The sequence below is a fragment of the Anomaloglossus baeobatrachus genome, chromosome 11 (genome assembly GCF_048569485.1).
Source record: "Anomaloglossus baeobatrachus isolate aAnoBae1 chromosome 11, aAnoBae1.hap1, whole genome shotgun sequence".
In the NCBI taxonomy this organism is placed as follows: Eukaryota; Metazoa; Chordata; class Amphibia; order Anura; family Aromobatidae; genus Anomaloglossus; species Anomaloglossus baeobatrachus.
This window is the reverse complement of record NC_134363.1, coordinates 15,687,200-15,702,687: the sequence shown is the minus strand read 5'-3', so window position 1 is coordinate 15,702,687 and position 15,488 is coordinate 15,687,200. Positions and strand designations below refer to the sequence as shown.

General features: G+C 41.2%; 1 protein-coding gene across 1 annotated transcript in view; it reads right to left on the bottom strand.

Annotated features, from left to right (window-relative positions):
• LOC142256115 (phospholipase A2 inhibitor LNF2-like) overlaps positions 1-15,063 on the bottom strand; it is a 33,911-nt gene extending 18,848 nt beyond the window's left edge. The window contains exons 1-3 of the mRNA XM_075327652.1: positions 14,887-15,063; positions 11,173-11,286; positions 10,938-11,084 (exon numbers count right to left, since the gene is read on the bottom strand). Coding sequence (XP_075183767.1) covers positions 10,938-11,084; positions 11,173-11,286; positions 14,887-14,938 — 313 coding nt within the window. The 5' untranslated portion in view covers positions 14,939-15,063. The remainder of the gene's footprint in view (positions 1-10,937; positions 11,085-11,172; positions 11,287-14,886) is intronic.
• Between the last annotated feature and the right edge of the window lie 425 nt (positions 15,064-15,488).

The following is a 15,488-nucleotide window of genomic DNA, read 5'->3' as shown; positions in this document are numbered from 1 at the left end:
GGAGTCCCCGCGCTGTGTTTTACATGCTTTTAGAAGGGCATGACATGGCTTAGAGGTTGACTTTCAGCATCTGGAAACTGTTGGCTACCAAAATGCTGCCTTTCCAACCTTTTTAACCGAGGATTTTCGAGACCTTATGCCCATCTCAGTGCCCCAAGAGCCGATGCCCAGGCGCCACTCCTTCTCCAACAAAGGCGTGCACGCGCTACACCAGCATGTCGCACTAAACATCACTGATTCCTTGAGAAACTCTGTGTGACAGGGTGCTTTTCACCACAGATAATTGGCCCAGTAAGCATGGACAGGGGCGTTACATGTCGCTGACTGGGCAATGGGTTACTGTGGGGAGAGATGGAGAAGGGTCTGCTGTACAAGTCTTGCCGTCCCCACGAGTTGTTTCAATCCTTCTTCTGTATGTAGAAGTTAATACACTGCTTCTGCCTCTTCAACCTCGTGTGGGTCCTCCACCTTGGCGCAAACCCTGTATGGTCAGGCCACCTATCCTTGTAACTGCGCACAAGGACTACCACACACCTCCTTACTATGCTGGCAGCAGAGCTCAATGCCATCAGGCGGTCAAAGTTTTACTTTGAAATGTATGGGAAATGTGAGTCACACCGCTGAGAAGTTGTGGACGGTTAGCTCTGGAGACCGAGTTTCATCAATGGTTGTCTCCACTCAACCAGCAGCCAGGGAAGGCCGGGTGCGACAATGATGCAAACATGGGTGCGGCCCTTCGCTGTGACAATGTGACACACGTGCCTTGTGTGGTTCACGTGTTGAACCTGGTTGTCCAGCAATTTTTAAAGCACTATCCTGGCCCACATGGCCTTCTGCAGAGAGCACGGTGTAACGCCTTGCTTGATCCACACACTCAGATGGGCTGTAAATGATAGGCTAAAGGGAAGCCACTCACCAAGCAGGACCCCTAGAACCCTGAAACCCTTTAACCCCTATACAGGGATTAGGAATTGCACAGGGCCCAAGGTGATTAATACCTGTGGAAGGCTGCAGTTCCAGAGAATAGTAGTCAGGCAGGGTCAAAACATTAATTGAGGAACAGGAACAGAATGGGATGGCCAGGACTTAATCAGAAAACAAGCAGAGGTGAAATGCGGATCGGCCAACAAGGTACATAAACAGCAAGCAGGAAAAGTAGTCAGGTAACAAGCACACAAAATCTTAAAACTGAACTGGGGGTAAAAGCAGAGCTATGTCTGGCAGTGGTCTGCAGACCGGATGGGCATAAAAAAGGGTGTGGTGTCTTCCCATTGGTTGTAGCTGAATGATGGTATTTCATCTGTGAGATACCCACCAGCTACATTCAGCCAGAGATTCTGCATCTGTCAAGGTAATGCAGCCCAGTGGGTGAGCATAACCTGCGTCCACCTGCACCGCTGGCATCGACTCCTCTCCCATCATCAGCAATATTCATGAAAGGAACACGTTGTCACCTGGCGACCGGAGTACAAATTGACGGAGCGGACTCCGTTGGTGACTTAACAGCTGTGTGCGGCAATGATGCAAACCTGGCTGCGGGCCATCGTCAGGGCAATGTGACACACGTGCCTTGTATGGCTCACGTGTTGAACCTAATTCTCCAGCAATTTTTAAAACACCATCACGGCCTACATGGCCTTGTGCAGCGGGCACGCTCGCTATGTGCTCACTTCCATCGTGCGCACACAGCAGCTCAATAACTTTTGTCGCTACAGAAGTCTTTAGGTCTGGTGGTTAAACGCCTGAAATGCAATGTGCCCACACGCAGGAATTTGAATCTGCACATGTTGCAGCATTTGTGGCAGCACCGCCGAACCCTGCTGCAATACGTTATGACATATAGCCTGGGATAACTTGATCCAGAGGTGGTGCAGATCACGCTGCTGGAGTGGTGTCAGATCAAGGACCTATGCACCCTGCTACACAGTTTACAAATGTCGACGAAGATGTTTAGCACTGGCAATGTCATTCTCAGCGTGACAATTCTGGTCATCTACAGGATGGAGCACACTGTAATTATTATTCTTCGGAGTCAGGTGTTGGGACAAGAGGAAGGGGAGGAAGTACAGGAGGAGTCATATGCGGAAGGGATAACAAGATCTACGAGGTCCAGATGGTCAGCGGCACCTATGCGGCAGTCATGGTGAGGGAGAGGGATTAACAAGGGCACATAGTATCAGCAAAAAGTGTTGAGGAAGGTGCAGGAGCCCATGAAGAAATGGAGGACGAAGTGACGATGGGCATGGAAGACTCAGCAGATGAGTGAGAGCTTGCTCACATTTCGGTTGTGCGAGGTTGTGGGGAGAGGGCAGAGGAAGGAGGCACGATTCTCACGTCTCTGCCACCAACACACCAAGGACTTGGTCCTCCTGGATGCACAAGACACATGAGCGCCTTCTTGCTGCACTACCTACAACATGACCCTCGGATTGTACGAATTCAAAGTAATCCAGAATACTGGGTTGCCCCACTGTTAGATCCCCGGTACAAGACAAAATTTGGCAAAATAATTCCTGCCATAGAAATGGACGCACGTATACAGGAGTATCTGCAGAATGTGGTACGCAATCTTAGATCTACTTTTCCACTAAACACCAGTGCTGCACAGAGTGAATCTCAACGCTTTGTCATGGATAGGAGGAAATGGTCTTTTACTTGTCCACATCGGAGGGACCGAGGGATGGCTGCTGTGCTGAGATGGCGTTGAGTACGATGTCCCTGCAGAGTTGCACTTTTGGTCATATACCAAAATGAGTTGAAAAAGGACAGATGCTGGTGGAAAGGGGAACAGGTGTGTTGGAAAGGGGAAAAAGTTTTGGTCCGTGGATTTGGTGGTTAAGCAACAGTAACATTTGCTGAAGAAACACCATCTGTTACAGTGGGACTGGCAGATTTGGATAAAGTGGTATATACTATGTTACTGCTATATAACGAAAATTAATAAGAAAAGAAAGAGAAAGGTATATATCCCCATCAGCAGTCAGTGTCCACCGTGCTCCCAATTGGAAAAGGAGAGGTTGGCAACTGGAAGGTTTGGTGGAGGATACAGAGCTGTGTGGCTATGAAACTAATAGTAGCCTGAACCGAGTTAGACGCCATTCGGATCTGTAGACTGGGAGCCCTGTTAGCGTCACAGGGTCCACATGCCCACCCAGCCCAGGAACTCCCTGTTAACAAGACAGGGGCCATTGAGTACGCTGACCGTGTGCGTAGGGGCACACCTGTGGACAGCAGGCGCATAAGCAGCAGCAGGCCTGTTAATGCCACTGGGCTGCACAAGCAGGACTGGTAGGACAGGAGCTGGTCTTAACCGTTCTGCGTTACCAACTGTGGTGGTGGCCTGCATCGACACCCTATCCTTGCCTACCTCTGGCCTAAAGCCGCAATGGGTTCAACACATGGAGGTGTGCTCTTTCGGAGCATAATAGAAGACTGCGCACCTCCTTGTTGGCTCCAGCCCCTTTTATAACCTGGGTCCGCCCCAAACCAGGGTGAACCACAATGCACTTCCTGGAGACAAAAGTAGAGTGACACGTCATGAGTGGCATAACTAGCGTCCTATTTGGAAACGCAACTTCAATGATGACCTCATGGCTGCCATGACCCAAACACCTCACCAGTCATCATCTGACCATCAATAATGCGGTGACAAGTCATAGGGGTGGGCCTCTGCAAGCCATTTGGGAGGACACATGATGCCCTGTGGTCTATATGGGACCCCCACATCAGGGGCAGGGCCAAAAAGTTTATTACCGGACATAGTCTCTGATGCAGTAAGTGCCTGAGCATGCTCAGTAGCATGAAATACAGTCTCTGAAAAAAGACTATCAGCTTTAGCATGGTGTCTAGACACAAAACAGGACTTAGACCCGGCACGGAATGCAAGCACCTGTGCAAAGAGGCTTTTCACACTTAGTGTGGGAGCATGCGCTGTATCCCGAAATGAAGACTTAGCATCAGGAATGGCACAGTCAGGCTGAGCATACTCACTAGGTGAAACACTGTAATTAGGCTGCAGCTGGGGTAAATCGGCACACGCATGCGCACTAGCTGCCTCTCCACACTTTGACGTGGAGGGGAAATTGCTCTTGGAGATGCTGTTTATGAACAGAAGGAAAAGCTAAAGGAAGCCTGACTTTCTATCCCTCCGAATTATCAAATGCAGCAATGAATTCCCTGAGTTTGCTATAACATTAGCGTAGCAAAATGTGCATGAGGGTGTCATGTAGAGGTGCTATAAATAGCTTGGCACCAGTGGGGCACTAATGGAATACAACAGCCAGTTCTATGATGCCACTAAATGGCAGTATTTTTTGCTATCATTATAGCTTATTAAAAACAGAGCAGGAGGGTGTCCTGCACAGGTGCTAGAAATAGCTTGGCACCAGTGGGGCACTAATGGAATACAACAGCCAGTTCTATGATGCCACTAAATGGCAGTATTTTTTGCTATCATTATAGCTTATTAAAAACAGAGCAGGAGGGTGTCCTGCACAGGTGCTAGAAATAGCTTGGCACCAGTGGGGCACTAATGGAGTACAACAGCCACTTCTTGTATGCCACTAGGTACACTGACTGTTTGCTAGTATAATGGCTTAGTTAAAAAAAGTTGGAGTGTGCAATGCAGGCAGACGTGCTGCAAATATCTTTACAATAGTGTGAATAGACAAAACTACAATAGCCACGTTTAGGATGCCACTAGGTACACTGACTGTTTGCTAGTATAATGGTTTAGTTAAAAAAAGTTGGAGTGTGCAATGCAGGCAGACGTGCTGCAAATATCTTTACAATAGTGTGAATAGACAAAAGTACAATAGCCACGTTTAGGATGCCACTAGGTACACTGAGTGTTTGTTAGTATAATGGCTTAGTTAAAAAAAGTTGGAGTGTGCAATGCAGGCAGAGGTGCTGCAAATATCTTTACAATAGTGTGAATAGACAAAAGTACAATAGCCACGTTTAGGATGCCACTAGGTACACTGACTGTTTGCTAGTATAATGGCTTAGTTAAAAAAAAGTTGGAGTGTGCAATGCAGGCAGAGGTGCTGCAAATATCTTTACAATAGTGTGAATAGACAAAAGTACAATAGCCACGTTTAGGATGCCACTAGGTACACTGACTGTTTGCTAGTATAATGGCTTAGTTAAAAAAAGTTGGAGTGTGCAATGCAGGCAGACGTGCTGCAAATATCTTTACAATAGTGTGAATAGACAAAACTACAATAGCCACGTTTAGGATGCCACTAGGTACACTGACTGTTTGCTAGTATAATGGCTTAGTTAAAAAAAGTTGGAGTGTGCAATGCAGGCAGACGTGCTGCAAATATCTTTACAATAGTGTGAATAGACAAAAGTACAATAGCCACGTTTAGGATGCCACTAGGTACACTGAGTGTTTGCTAGTATAATGGCTTAGTTAAAAAAAGTTGGAGTGTGCAATGCAGGCAGAGGTGCTGCAAATATCTTTACAATAGTGTGAATAGACAAAAGTACAATAGCCACGTTTAGGATGCCACTAGGTACACTGACTGTTTGCTAGTATAATGGCTTAGTTAAAAAAAAGTTGGAGTGTGCAATGCAGGCAGAGGTGCTGCAAATATCTTTACAATAGTGTGAATAGACAAAAGTACAATAGCCACGTTTAGGATGCCACTAGGTACACTGACTGTTTGCTAGTATAATGGCTTAGTTAAAAAAAGTTGGAGTGTGCAATGCAGGCAGAGGTGCTGCAAATATCTTTACAATAGTGTGAATAGACAAAAGTCCAATAGCCACGTTTAGGATGCCACTAGGTACACTGACTGTTTGCTAGTATAATGGCTTAGTTAAAAAAAAGTTGGAGTGTGCAATGCAGGCAGACGTGCTGCAAATATCTTTACAATAGTGTGAATAGACAAAAGTACAATAGCCACGTTTAGGATGCCACTAGGTACACTGACTGTTTGCTAGCATAATGGCTTAGTTAAAAAGAGTTGGAGTGTGCAGAGGACAGGAGGGTACAGTGCCAGGATTGTGGGGCTCTGGGTAGAGGAATGGAAGCCTGCCTTTCTATTCTCTCCTAATGGTGAAATGCAGCGACGAAATCCCTGACCTTGGCTACACAGACGCTGTCTCTGTTTTCAGGACCTGTCACCTATGGCTCTGACCCTGCCGGTTTGAGCCCTTAAAAGGACTGCTAGAAAGTGCACTCCCTAAGCTGTCCAGCGCTGTGTATGGAGCGCATACAGCTGTATCAGCGATAGGACAAAGGACGGAGCTGCGACAGTGATGTCTGACACCAAAGACGCAGAAGAGATAATGGCGTCCTGGAGGAAAATGTCCGGTTTTATAATGCAGGTACATGTGACATGGACATCCTATCACACATGCCGTTGCTTCTCTGGCTAAAAGTCCACTTAGCTGTGTGTGTGTCTGGGATTGGCTGACATGCTGGCCCGCCCCACTACACGCGCGCGCTTAGGGAAGGAAGACAAGGAAAAAAAAAAATGGCGATCATATAGAAACAGCAGTGATCTGAAGGCGCTGTTCACGCACACTATACACTGAAATGTCATAATAGTGTGATTCACAGAGTGACTTACACTATTACAGCGGAAACCAAGCTAGGAATTAGCTGGTTTTTTGCTGCTAGAACCGTTCTCGAACGTTTCTAGAACTATCGAGCTTTTGCAAAAAGCTCGAGTTCTATTTCGATCTAGAACAGGCCCCAAAATCACTCGAGCCTAGAACTGGAGAACCTCGAACCGCGAACCGCGCTCAACTCTAGTGTCAACGTCTACAGTGAAGAGGTGACTCCGGGATGCTGGCCTTCAGGGCAGAGTGGCAAAGAAAAAGCCATATCGGGGACTGGCTAAAAAAATGAAAAGATTAATATGGGCAAAAGAACACAGACATTGAACAGAGGAAGATTGGAAAAAAGTGTTATGGATAGACAAATCGAAGTTTGAGGTGTTTGGATCACACAGAAGAACATTTGTGAGACGCAGAACAACTGAAAAGATGCTGGAAGAGTGCCTAATGCCATCTGTCAAGAATGGTGGAGGTAATGTGATGGTCTGGGGTTGCTTTGGTGCTGGTAAAGTGGGAAATATGTACAAGGTAAAAAGGGATTTTGAATAAGGAAGGCTATCACTCCGTTTTGCAACGCCATGCCATACCCTGTGGATAGAGCTTGATTGGAGCCAATTTCATCCTACCACAGGACAATGACACAAAGCAACCTCCAAATTATGCATGAACTATTTAGGGAAGAAGCCGGCAGCTAGTATCTATCTGTAATAGAGGGGCAAGCCCAGTCCCCAGATCTCAACCCTATTGAGCGGTTGTGGGAGTAGCTTGACCGTCTGGTACCAAAAAGTGCCCATCAAGCCAATTCAACTTGGGGGAGGGTGGAAAGCATGGGTTGAAATATCTCCAGATTACCTCCGCAAATTACCAGCTAGAATGTGAAAGCTCTGCAAAGCTGGAATTGCTGCAAAGGAGCATTCTGTGCCGAAAGCAAAGTGTGAAAGAGAAAATTATTATTTCAGGTAAAAATCCTTATCTCTAACCTCGTCACTGTCTGGACGATATTTTCTATTCATTGTGCAACTCATTTGATAAATAACAGTATGATTTTTCATGAAAAAGACAAAATTGTCTGGGTGACCCCAAACTTTTCAACGGTAGTGTATACTCTGTAAGGGAGAGAGAAATAGCCTTGTTGACCATGAAAGTTTACACTTTACAGTTGAGAGAGAAGACTCCCCAATGATCACAAGAGCTTTCACTGTACAGAACAAAGTTTACCCCTCTGACTATAAGAGCTTACATTCTATAAGAAAAATATGACCCTACTTACTGTGAGAGCTTACACTCTACAAAAGAGAGAGAGGACCTTTTTGACCATAAAAGCTTACACTGTTCAAGGGAGAGAGGGAGAGGACTCTGTTGACCATAACAGCTTAAATTCTTCGGAGAACGGCGAGGACCTCACTGACCATAAGAGCTTACACTCGAAAGAAGAGAGAAAAATAATCTTGCTGATTATAACAGGCTATACTTTACAGGAGAAAGGTGACCCCTTTCACTATAAGAGCTTAGACTCCACAAAAGAGAAAGAGGACCTTACTGACCATAAGCTCTTATACTCTATAGGAGAAAGAGAGAACCCCGGTGACCAAAATCGCTTACACGCTACAGAAGAGATAGAACTCCTATGAATATAACTGCTTACACTCCACAGCAGAGAAATATTTATCCTGTAATTCTGTGGGTGGAGAATGACTCTGACAAACAAGCTTTGCCCATGGGAATCGCTGGCCTGTTGTGACCCAGGTACTGACCACTACATTAAAAGTTATAATAATTAGGGATGATCGAATACCTCAAATATTCGGCTTCGTGAATATATTCCGAATAGGTTGCCGCTATTCGACTATTCACGAATATTCGATGCGCAATGTAAGTCTATGAGAAACCCGAATAACAACTATTCGGAACTATTCGGGTTAACCATAGACTTACATTGAGCATCGAATATTCGCATAGGCGACCTATTCAGAAAATATTCGCGAAGCTGAATATTTGAGGTATTCGATCATCCCTAATAATAATCCATAAGAAATCACATCTACAAGATATTATGGGGAAACCCATGCAACAATGCAAAATGATCTTTGCCTACTCTGCAGAGTGGCAAAAAGTTCTGAGCAAGATTTTAGAAACCGCAAAGGAGTGTAAAAATGTTTGAATTGGCGTGAAACTTCTAACTTCAGGAAATTTATTTGATCAAACTTAATCCTGTACTATATGATTCGCTCATCTCCACTGAATATTTCTCCTTTTAATATGAAACATTATTGTTAACATTCTTGGTTTCAGCTTGTTGCATTATAATACATTTGTTATCGTTAAATGCAGAAACAGAAGCACAAATATTTCTGTTATCTTAAGTTCCACTTCTCTACACTACAATCAAAATTAGATCTTTGCAAGATTTGAACCTTTGGCCAGAAATATTCCTCTTCACATACCCAGATCTTGTAAATGGAGTGGAATTGGGGCGCAGTTTAATGGAAGGTTTCAAAATGTTACATATTCATAAGACTAAGGTTGGGCTCATCAGTCGTAACAGGAATACTCGCAGATAACTGTGACTGGTGGTTCCCGGTTATATGGTGTTTAAAATCCAGTTCTGGGCCAGATGCTGGTCCCCATATCAGTCTATGGAGACCAAAATCCAGTGATTAAAAATGTTGGTAGAAAGGATGGGGGGATTAAAGCAAGCAAGCTTTACTTACCGAGACTCTATCATAGCTGTACACTTCTTCCAGGCTGCTCATCCACTTCCAGGGCATCATACATATGCACTATTTTCCCCACCCACCGGTGTCTGTGATTGGTTGCAGTCAGACATGCCCACTTCCTGAGTGTGTCTGATTTTTCCAATCACAATCGCTGTCTGCAGGTTGATGTTGTACAGTAAAAATAAATCAAATAAATTGTTGTAGGGTCCCCCCCAAAATATGATACCCAGCGCAGATAAAGCCCACGGCTTCAGGCTGCAGCCGCCAGCCTTGTGTTTATCTTGGTTGTGTATTAAAATAAGAGGAACCGCAAGCGGCCTTTTTTTGAATTATTACTTAAATAAATAATTTTAAAAAATGACGTAGGGCTCCCCAATTTTTATACACATTAATGATTAAACTCGCCAGCTGGGGCTGGGATTCTCAGGCTTAGGAGACCCATGCTTATTGGGACAACAGCCAGCCTAAAATAAGCAGCTTGCAGCCACCCAGAATTGTTGCATCCATTAGATGAAAATTGGAATTGGAATAATAAGGGGTTAATAACAGCTCACAGCTGCCACTAAGCCCTAGATTGCCAGGAGGTGCACATTTGATACTGAAATCTTGTGCAAACATTTTAGCACCAAATTTGCATCTCCAGGCAGAAAACTGCACCAAAATGGTGTCAAAACCTATTTTTTGCATTTTTGAGCCAAAACACTCCCATTAAAACTGCATGTGGTAAGATGCGGTAGTGATGTGAATTTTTTGCCAGGAGGTGAAGATTGGGTGCAGGAATATGGTAAAAATATTTCAGCCCCATCTACATCTCTTGGTAAAAAAGCGGTTTTCTTCCTGGAGAAGCAGGTCTCATCTGAGGTGAGGTCACTGAACTTACTGAGGTCACCTGAGGTCAGGTTAACTGCCATCACAGATGGAGGACCATGCAAACCTCCAGCTGTGAGACCAAATCACCTGAATGACATCACCACTGATCTTGAGGCTCAGTCGCTGCTTCAAGTTTGCAGTGGGTGGTCATGTTCAATGGTCGCACTCTGTATCTTCAGATGTAGCAGAGCTGGAATCATTGTGGGACCTCATGTGGATTGTGATGAAAGAGGGTGTTTGTTTGTATTTTATTTCAAATAAATAATTTTGTTGGTGTTTGTATTTATTTACTTTCACTTACAGATTAATAATGGTGGGGTCTCATGGATCCTCCAAATTATTAATGTAGGGCTGAGTGGCAGCTGTAGGCTGTTATTAACCCCTATAACCCATGCGTTTGGTTGCAGGCAGATGCTGTTACACAGGCCGGGGGCAATTTCATTGCAACCAATCACAGACACTAGTGGGTGGAAAAAAAGCAGTGCATATACATGATGCTAATAAGCGGCCCTGGAAGTGATGAGCAGCCGATAGAGCAGGATACAGCCGCACCGGAGCCTCGGTAACTATGAAACACTTGCGTCATTCTTATTTTCTTTATTTTTCCTTGATTTTTTTTTTATTTCCCAACTTGCTCGATCTGGATGAACACCCGTAATCACGGGTCCAGCATTCAGGTAAGTTGGAGACCACGAGGATACACACTTTTATAATCCTGGTCCACCCATTAATACTCATCTGTCATGTATTCTTTATAATTAATAACATTGTGAAACTTACGTTCATATTTTTCAGTGTTGCATAAATTTCCATCGCAGCAGTGGACAAAATAACTAAATATAAAGTTTTCCAGTGCTATGGAGCCGTAGGTTCCACACAAACTTTCATTGGCACAATTTTTAAATAAAGATTTAATAGTATTTCCATCTAAAAAGAAGTAAATAGAAATCACAAAACCAGACGTGAGATTGGGAAAGTGAAACTTTGTAAATAGAAAGAATAGATTTGTACTCACCGCTGTTAGCATATTGAAAGGCGGACATACATCGATCTCCAATGCACTCAATCTTTGACTCTTCACTTGTTGTAGAGTTGGGAGAGAAGACATAATAACATTCATTGGACAAAACTGGAAAATAAAGATAACAATTCAGCGATTATATTGGGAGACTCAGAAAGTTAATATGCAAAATTGGAGAGACAAGGAATGCAATAGGGTCTTATCCAAGATAATAGAGGGCTAAAAGCCATATAGGTGCTTTGAAAGGCTGTCTCAGACACCCACTTGGTAAGACAAGAAAATCTGGAAATTAAGGGGTTGATCTTGTGCTGCTGGCGGAACAGAGGAACAAAGGGATCAATACTGGAATGTAATTTACTTATCAACGCGTTTCAGAGTCGCCAGACTCCATCAGGATGGTCATTTTTTTTCTCTTTTTTTTTTTTAAATTGTAACATAATGTTTTATTAGTGGACAAAACTGTGAAAGGCTGTGACTAAGTGATGAAATTAAAAAATTCCACACCCTCCTTTTTAGCTTTTCCTCTTTTAACTAAGATGGCTGTTATGTTGGTTTGGCTTATTTTATTGCTTGTATGTTCTTAATCTCTCTGCACTTTTCATTTTCCCAATTGCTGATAAAGGAGATTTTAGCAAAGCTTACCATAAATCTATTGTATTTAGTATCTATGTTATCCCAGTCTACGTATTGTATCTAAAAGTTATGTTATCTCAGTCTTCATACTGGATGAAGGATTATTATTATTATTATTATTATTATAAATTGAGGGAAATGCTATTACTATTGTTTACTGTTTAATGTTTAAAACTTTCATTAAAAAATATATAATATAAAAAATAAAAATACATACAATGTTTTTAAAGGTCATGTAATCAAAAAACATTACGGACATTGTATGTATGTGAACTTTTTATATTGTAAAGAGATTGTATGGTTCTGCCGATATATTGTCTATTACAAAGACATTCAATAAGACAGATAACAAAATGCGACTGACATGTTAAAAAGCTTTTGATGGGAGTGATTTCTTTATTGTCAATGGAAAAGCAGAAATTTGTTCTCCAATGACAAATTGATGCAAAGCATAAGCATTTAGGTCTATCACATAAAAGACTGTTTACTTGATTATTTAACCTGTTGTACTTTCAGCATACTGGGTGCTAGAATATTTCTACCCATAGGAGCTCTTCTGTATGCAGTCAATGTGTTTTTCTGCAAAGTCTTACCTAGTATAGCATCATATAGTAATATAGACTAATGATCCCATAATATTTTCTGAATTATCATGTTTTCTGAGCTAAAAGTAGTAATAAAATTGGATTTAAATTTGCTGCAAATTTAAAGACTAACCGTTTTAGTAATCAGTTAAGATTGTTCCAATTTTTTCATAGCTTTGAAGGCTTGGTTGATAAGTTTATTGGGATAGTTGTGTTTGGAAAATGTGGAGGGTAAAATCTCCACTTGTCCTATAAAATCAAAATCAAGTAGTACATTTTTTTTTAGAAATCTTTTGTATTGTTTGTGAGGAATATTTAATAGCCACTTGTAGTATTGTCCACTTTTATAGCCATTAGCGTCAATTTAGTTGAAAAATGTTTTAGTGAGAATTCAGCAATCACAATAAAGGAAAGTAAAGTCAAGAAAATGAATGCTATAAATATTAATAATGGAAGTGAAGATTAGACCCAAATTATTAAGTTAAATCCAAGAAATGAAAGTCTGGAAATTGTTGGCTGAATAATCCCAAATAATGAACAGGTCATCTATGTATCTTATGTAGCTAACAATGTGTTTCTTACCCCCTTAACGACCATGAGCAGTGAAATTACGTCCTAGCCATCACTGAACCATAGATCCCAAAAAATGAAAAGCCTATGTGTTACGTAATATGGCACAAAATGTGTGCAACCTTTTTTGAGTACTTTTCTGAATTTTTTTAACCCCTTAAATAAAAGTAAACCTATAAATGTTTGGTGTCTGCAAACTCGTACTGACCTAAGGCATGACATCTATATATCAGTGTTATCATATATTGAACATGGTGAATAAAATATCTCAAAAACCATCAAGCAATTGCAATTTTACCGCACTTGGAATTTTTTTGCCGTTTTCCAGTACACTATTTGCTAGAACATATGATTTATCTTAAAAGTACAACTTGTCCCACAAAAGAAGCCGTTATATGGCAAGATTGACAAAAAAGCATAAAAGTTACTGCTCTCGGAATAAGGAGAACAAAAAAAGACGAAAATCTGCGGAAAAGAAGGGGTTAAAAGGGCTGTTTCAGATAAAAAATGATTAAAAAATAAATATTCTAAATAAAGAATTTACAAAAAAAAATGATTAAAAAATAGTCATAAATAAATTTGCAGATGTTGATGCTATTTTCTGGTGCTAGGTTTCTGATGGTAGATGTCTTCTAAAAAGCCAAATAATTATTGTTCAGATTAAAGGACAGACCTCAGACCTAAAAGTATAAAATTCTTTTGATCCACAGGTATCTTGTAATTGTAATCATATTGGGAAAGTGTTTAAAACAAATCAGACCCGGTTCATGAGGTATGGTATATTTGAGAAAAGGGAACACACATCCATAGTAAGAAACAAATAGGGATCATTCTATGGGACTTCATAAACCAGACATATTAATCGTGTTGGGTCTCGGTGATTGAACGAGAATGATATTATCAATGCCTGATACTAGGTTGAATGTAAGGAAACCTGTACCTGAGATTATGGGCCAGCCAAGGATTTTTTTTTTTATCCGTGTGTGTTTTGGGTAGAAAAAAACAATGTTGGGGTTATGTATATGAAGGAAATTAACTTCTTGTTTGTTTAAAATGTGTCTGGAATCAGACCGGTGATTGTCCTAATGAAGAAGTCTATCGACTCCGAAATGCTTTGACAAATAAATCACATTCCAGGATTTATTCCTTTTTCTTCTTCTCTGCCGGCAGCACAGGATTAAGGAAAAATAGTGAATACATTGATTATCATTAAAATCATGTTTTCCATAATCGTAACCAATCACACCCAGATTTTGCTCATTACCAACTCTGCAACCATGATCCTATAGTGACTTTAAACCACTTCAATTTATAAGTCACAAAGGGTTTTTGGGGGGATATTTAAACACACACCACTGTGGTTTTGCAGCACTTGGGTCCTGGGTTCAAATCCCACCAAATAAATCTCCATGGAGTTTTTATGTTATCCCCATATTTGCATGCCTCTCTAGATATTCTAGTTCCTCTCCCATTCGAAAGTCATACAAATGGAGAATTTAGGTTTTTAGTCAAAATGAGGTCATTGCATAGTATAATAAGACTATATAATTGAGTAAAATATATAAATTCTGCCAACCTTCTTTTAGATTGTTCAAATAATTTGTTGACTAAAATGAATTTAAGAAAGTGCTTTAAATGCCATTTACACAATATGGAAATCTAGTATTTAGAACTATCTCTGAAATAAAGCCGTTTCAGATAAGAGATTATTCTATATGAAACCAGTACTGGTAATGAAGAGTCTATATGAATACACAAATGGACATATAACAGGTGGATCCATGTAATATGTTGGTACACAATTAATAGAGATCTAGTTTTGGCAACAATTATTTTCCCATTCGTGAGAATACCTTAATATGTAACACTTTATACAAGAATCCTACATGTATGTGGTGAGAAATGACGGCACCGGTCTTACCTGAAACGACAAGAGCAGAGATCACATAAAGCAAAACAACCAGGTTCTTCATTTTGCAGCTTCTCAGATTCTCTACTGTTGTCTGTACACAGGAATCATATAAATACACTTTAACGTTTACATCATTGGATAGATGAGATCACTCCTATAACATTTACGACGGGACTCCACACTTTCCAAATTTCCTTGGCAAATCATTTTCCTCTTAGCAAAGTTTCGGGCTTTCTTAGGTAATTTTCTGCAGTAATACAACAATATTATGTATAGTACAAGGCGTTCACGATACATGTCTATTTGAACTTGTCAAAAAGAACAATTTTGCTTTGTTTGTTTTTTGCTTTGTTTAATTGTTTCTACAAATTACCTAAGATTATATTTACCTTCCCTGACGAATGTTGGGTGGATTCATTCTATTTGTAAACACATGATTCATATGGTTTGATTGGAACACTTAATGTAATTTTTATTTTCTTGACTTAATTAAACCCTATTTTTATGTATTCATAGTATATCCTTAAAATGTTTTGAATTGTGTGGTTCTGATAGAGATCTTCAATTGCATAGACATGTTGGCCGTGGGTCAGCGTTCACAGAAGATCAAG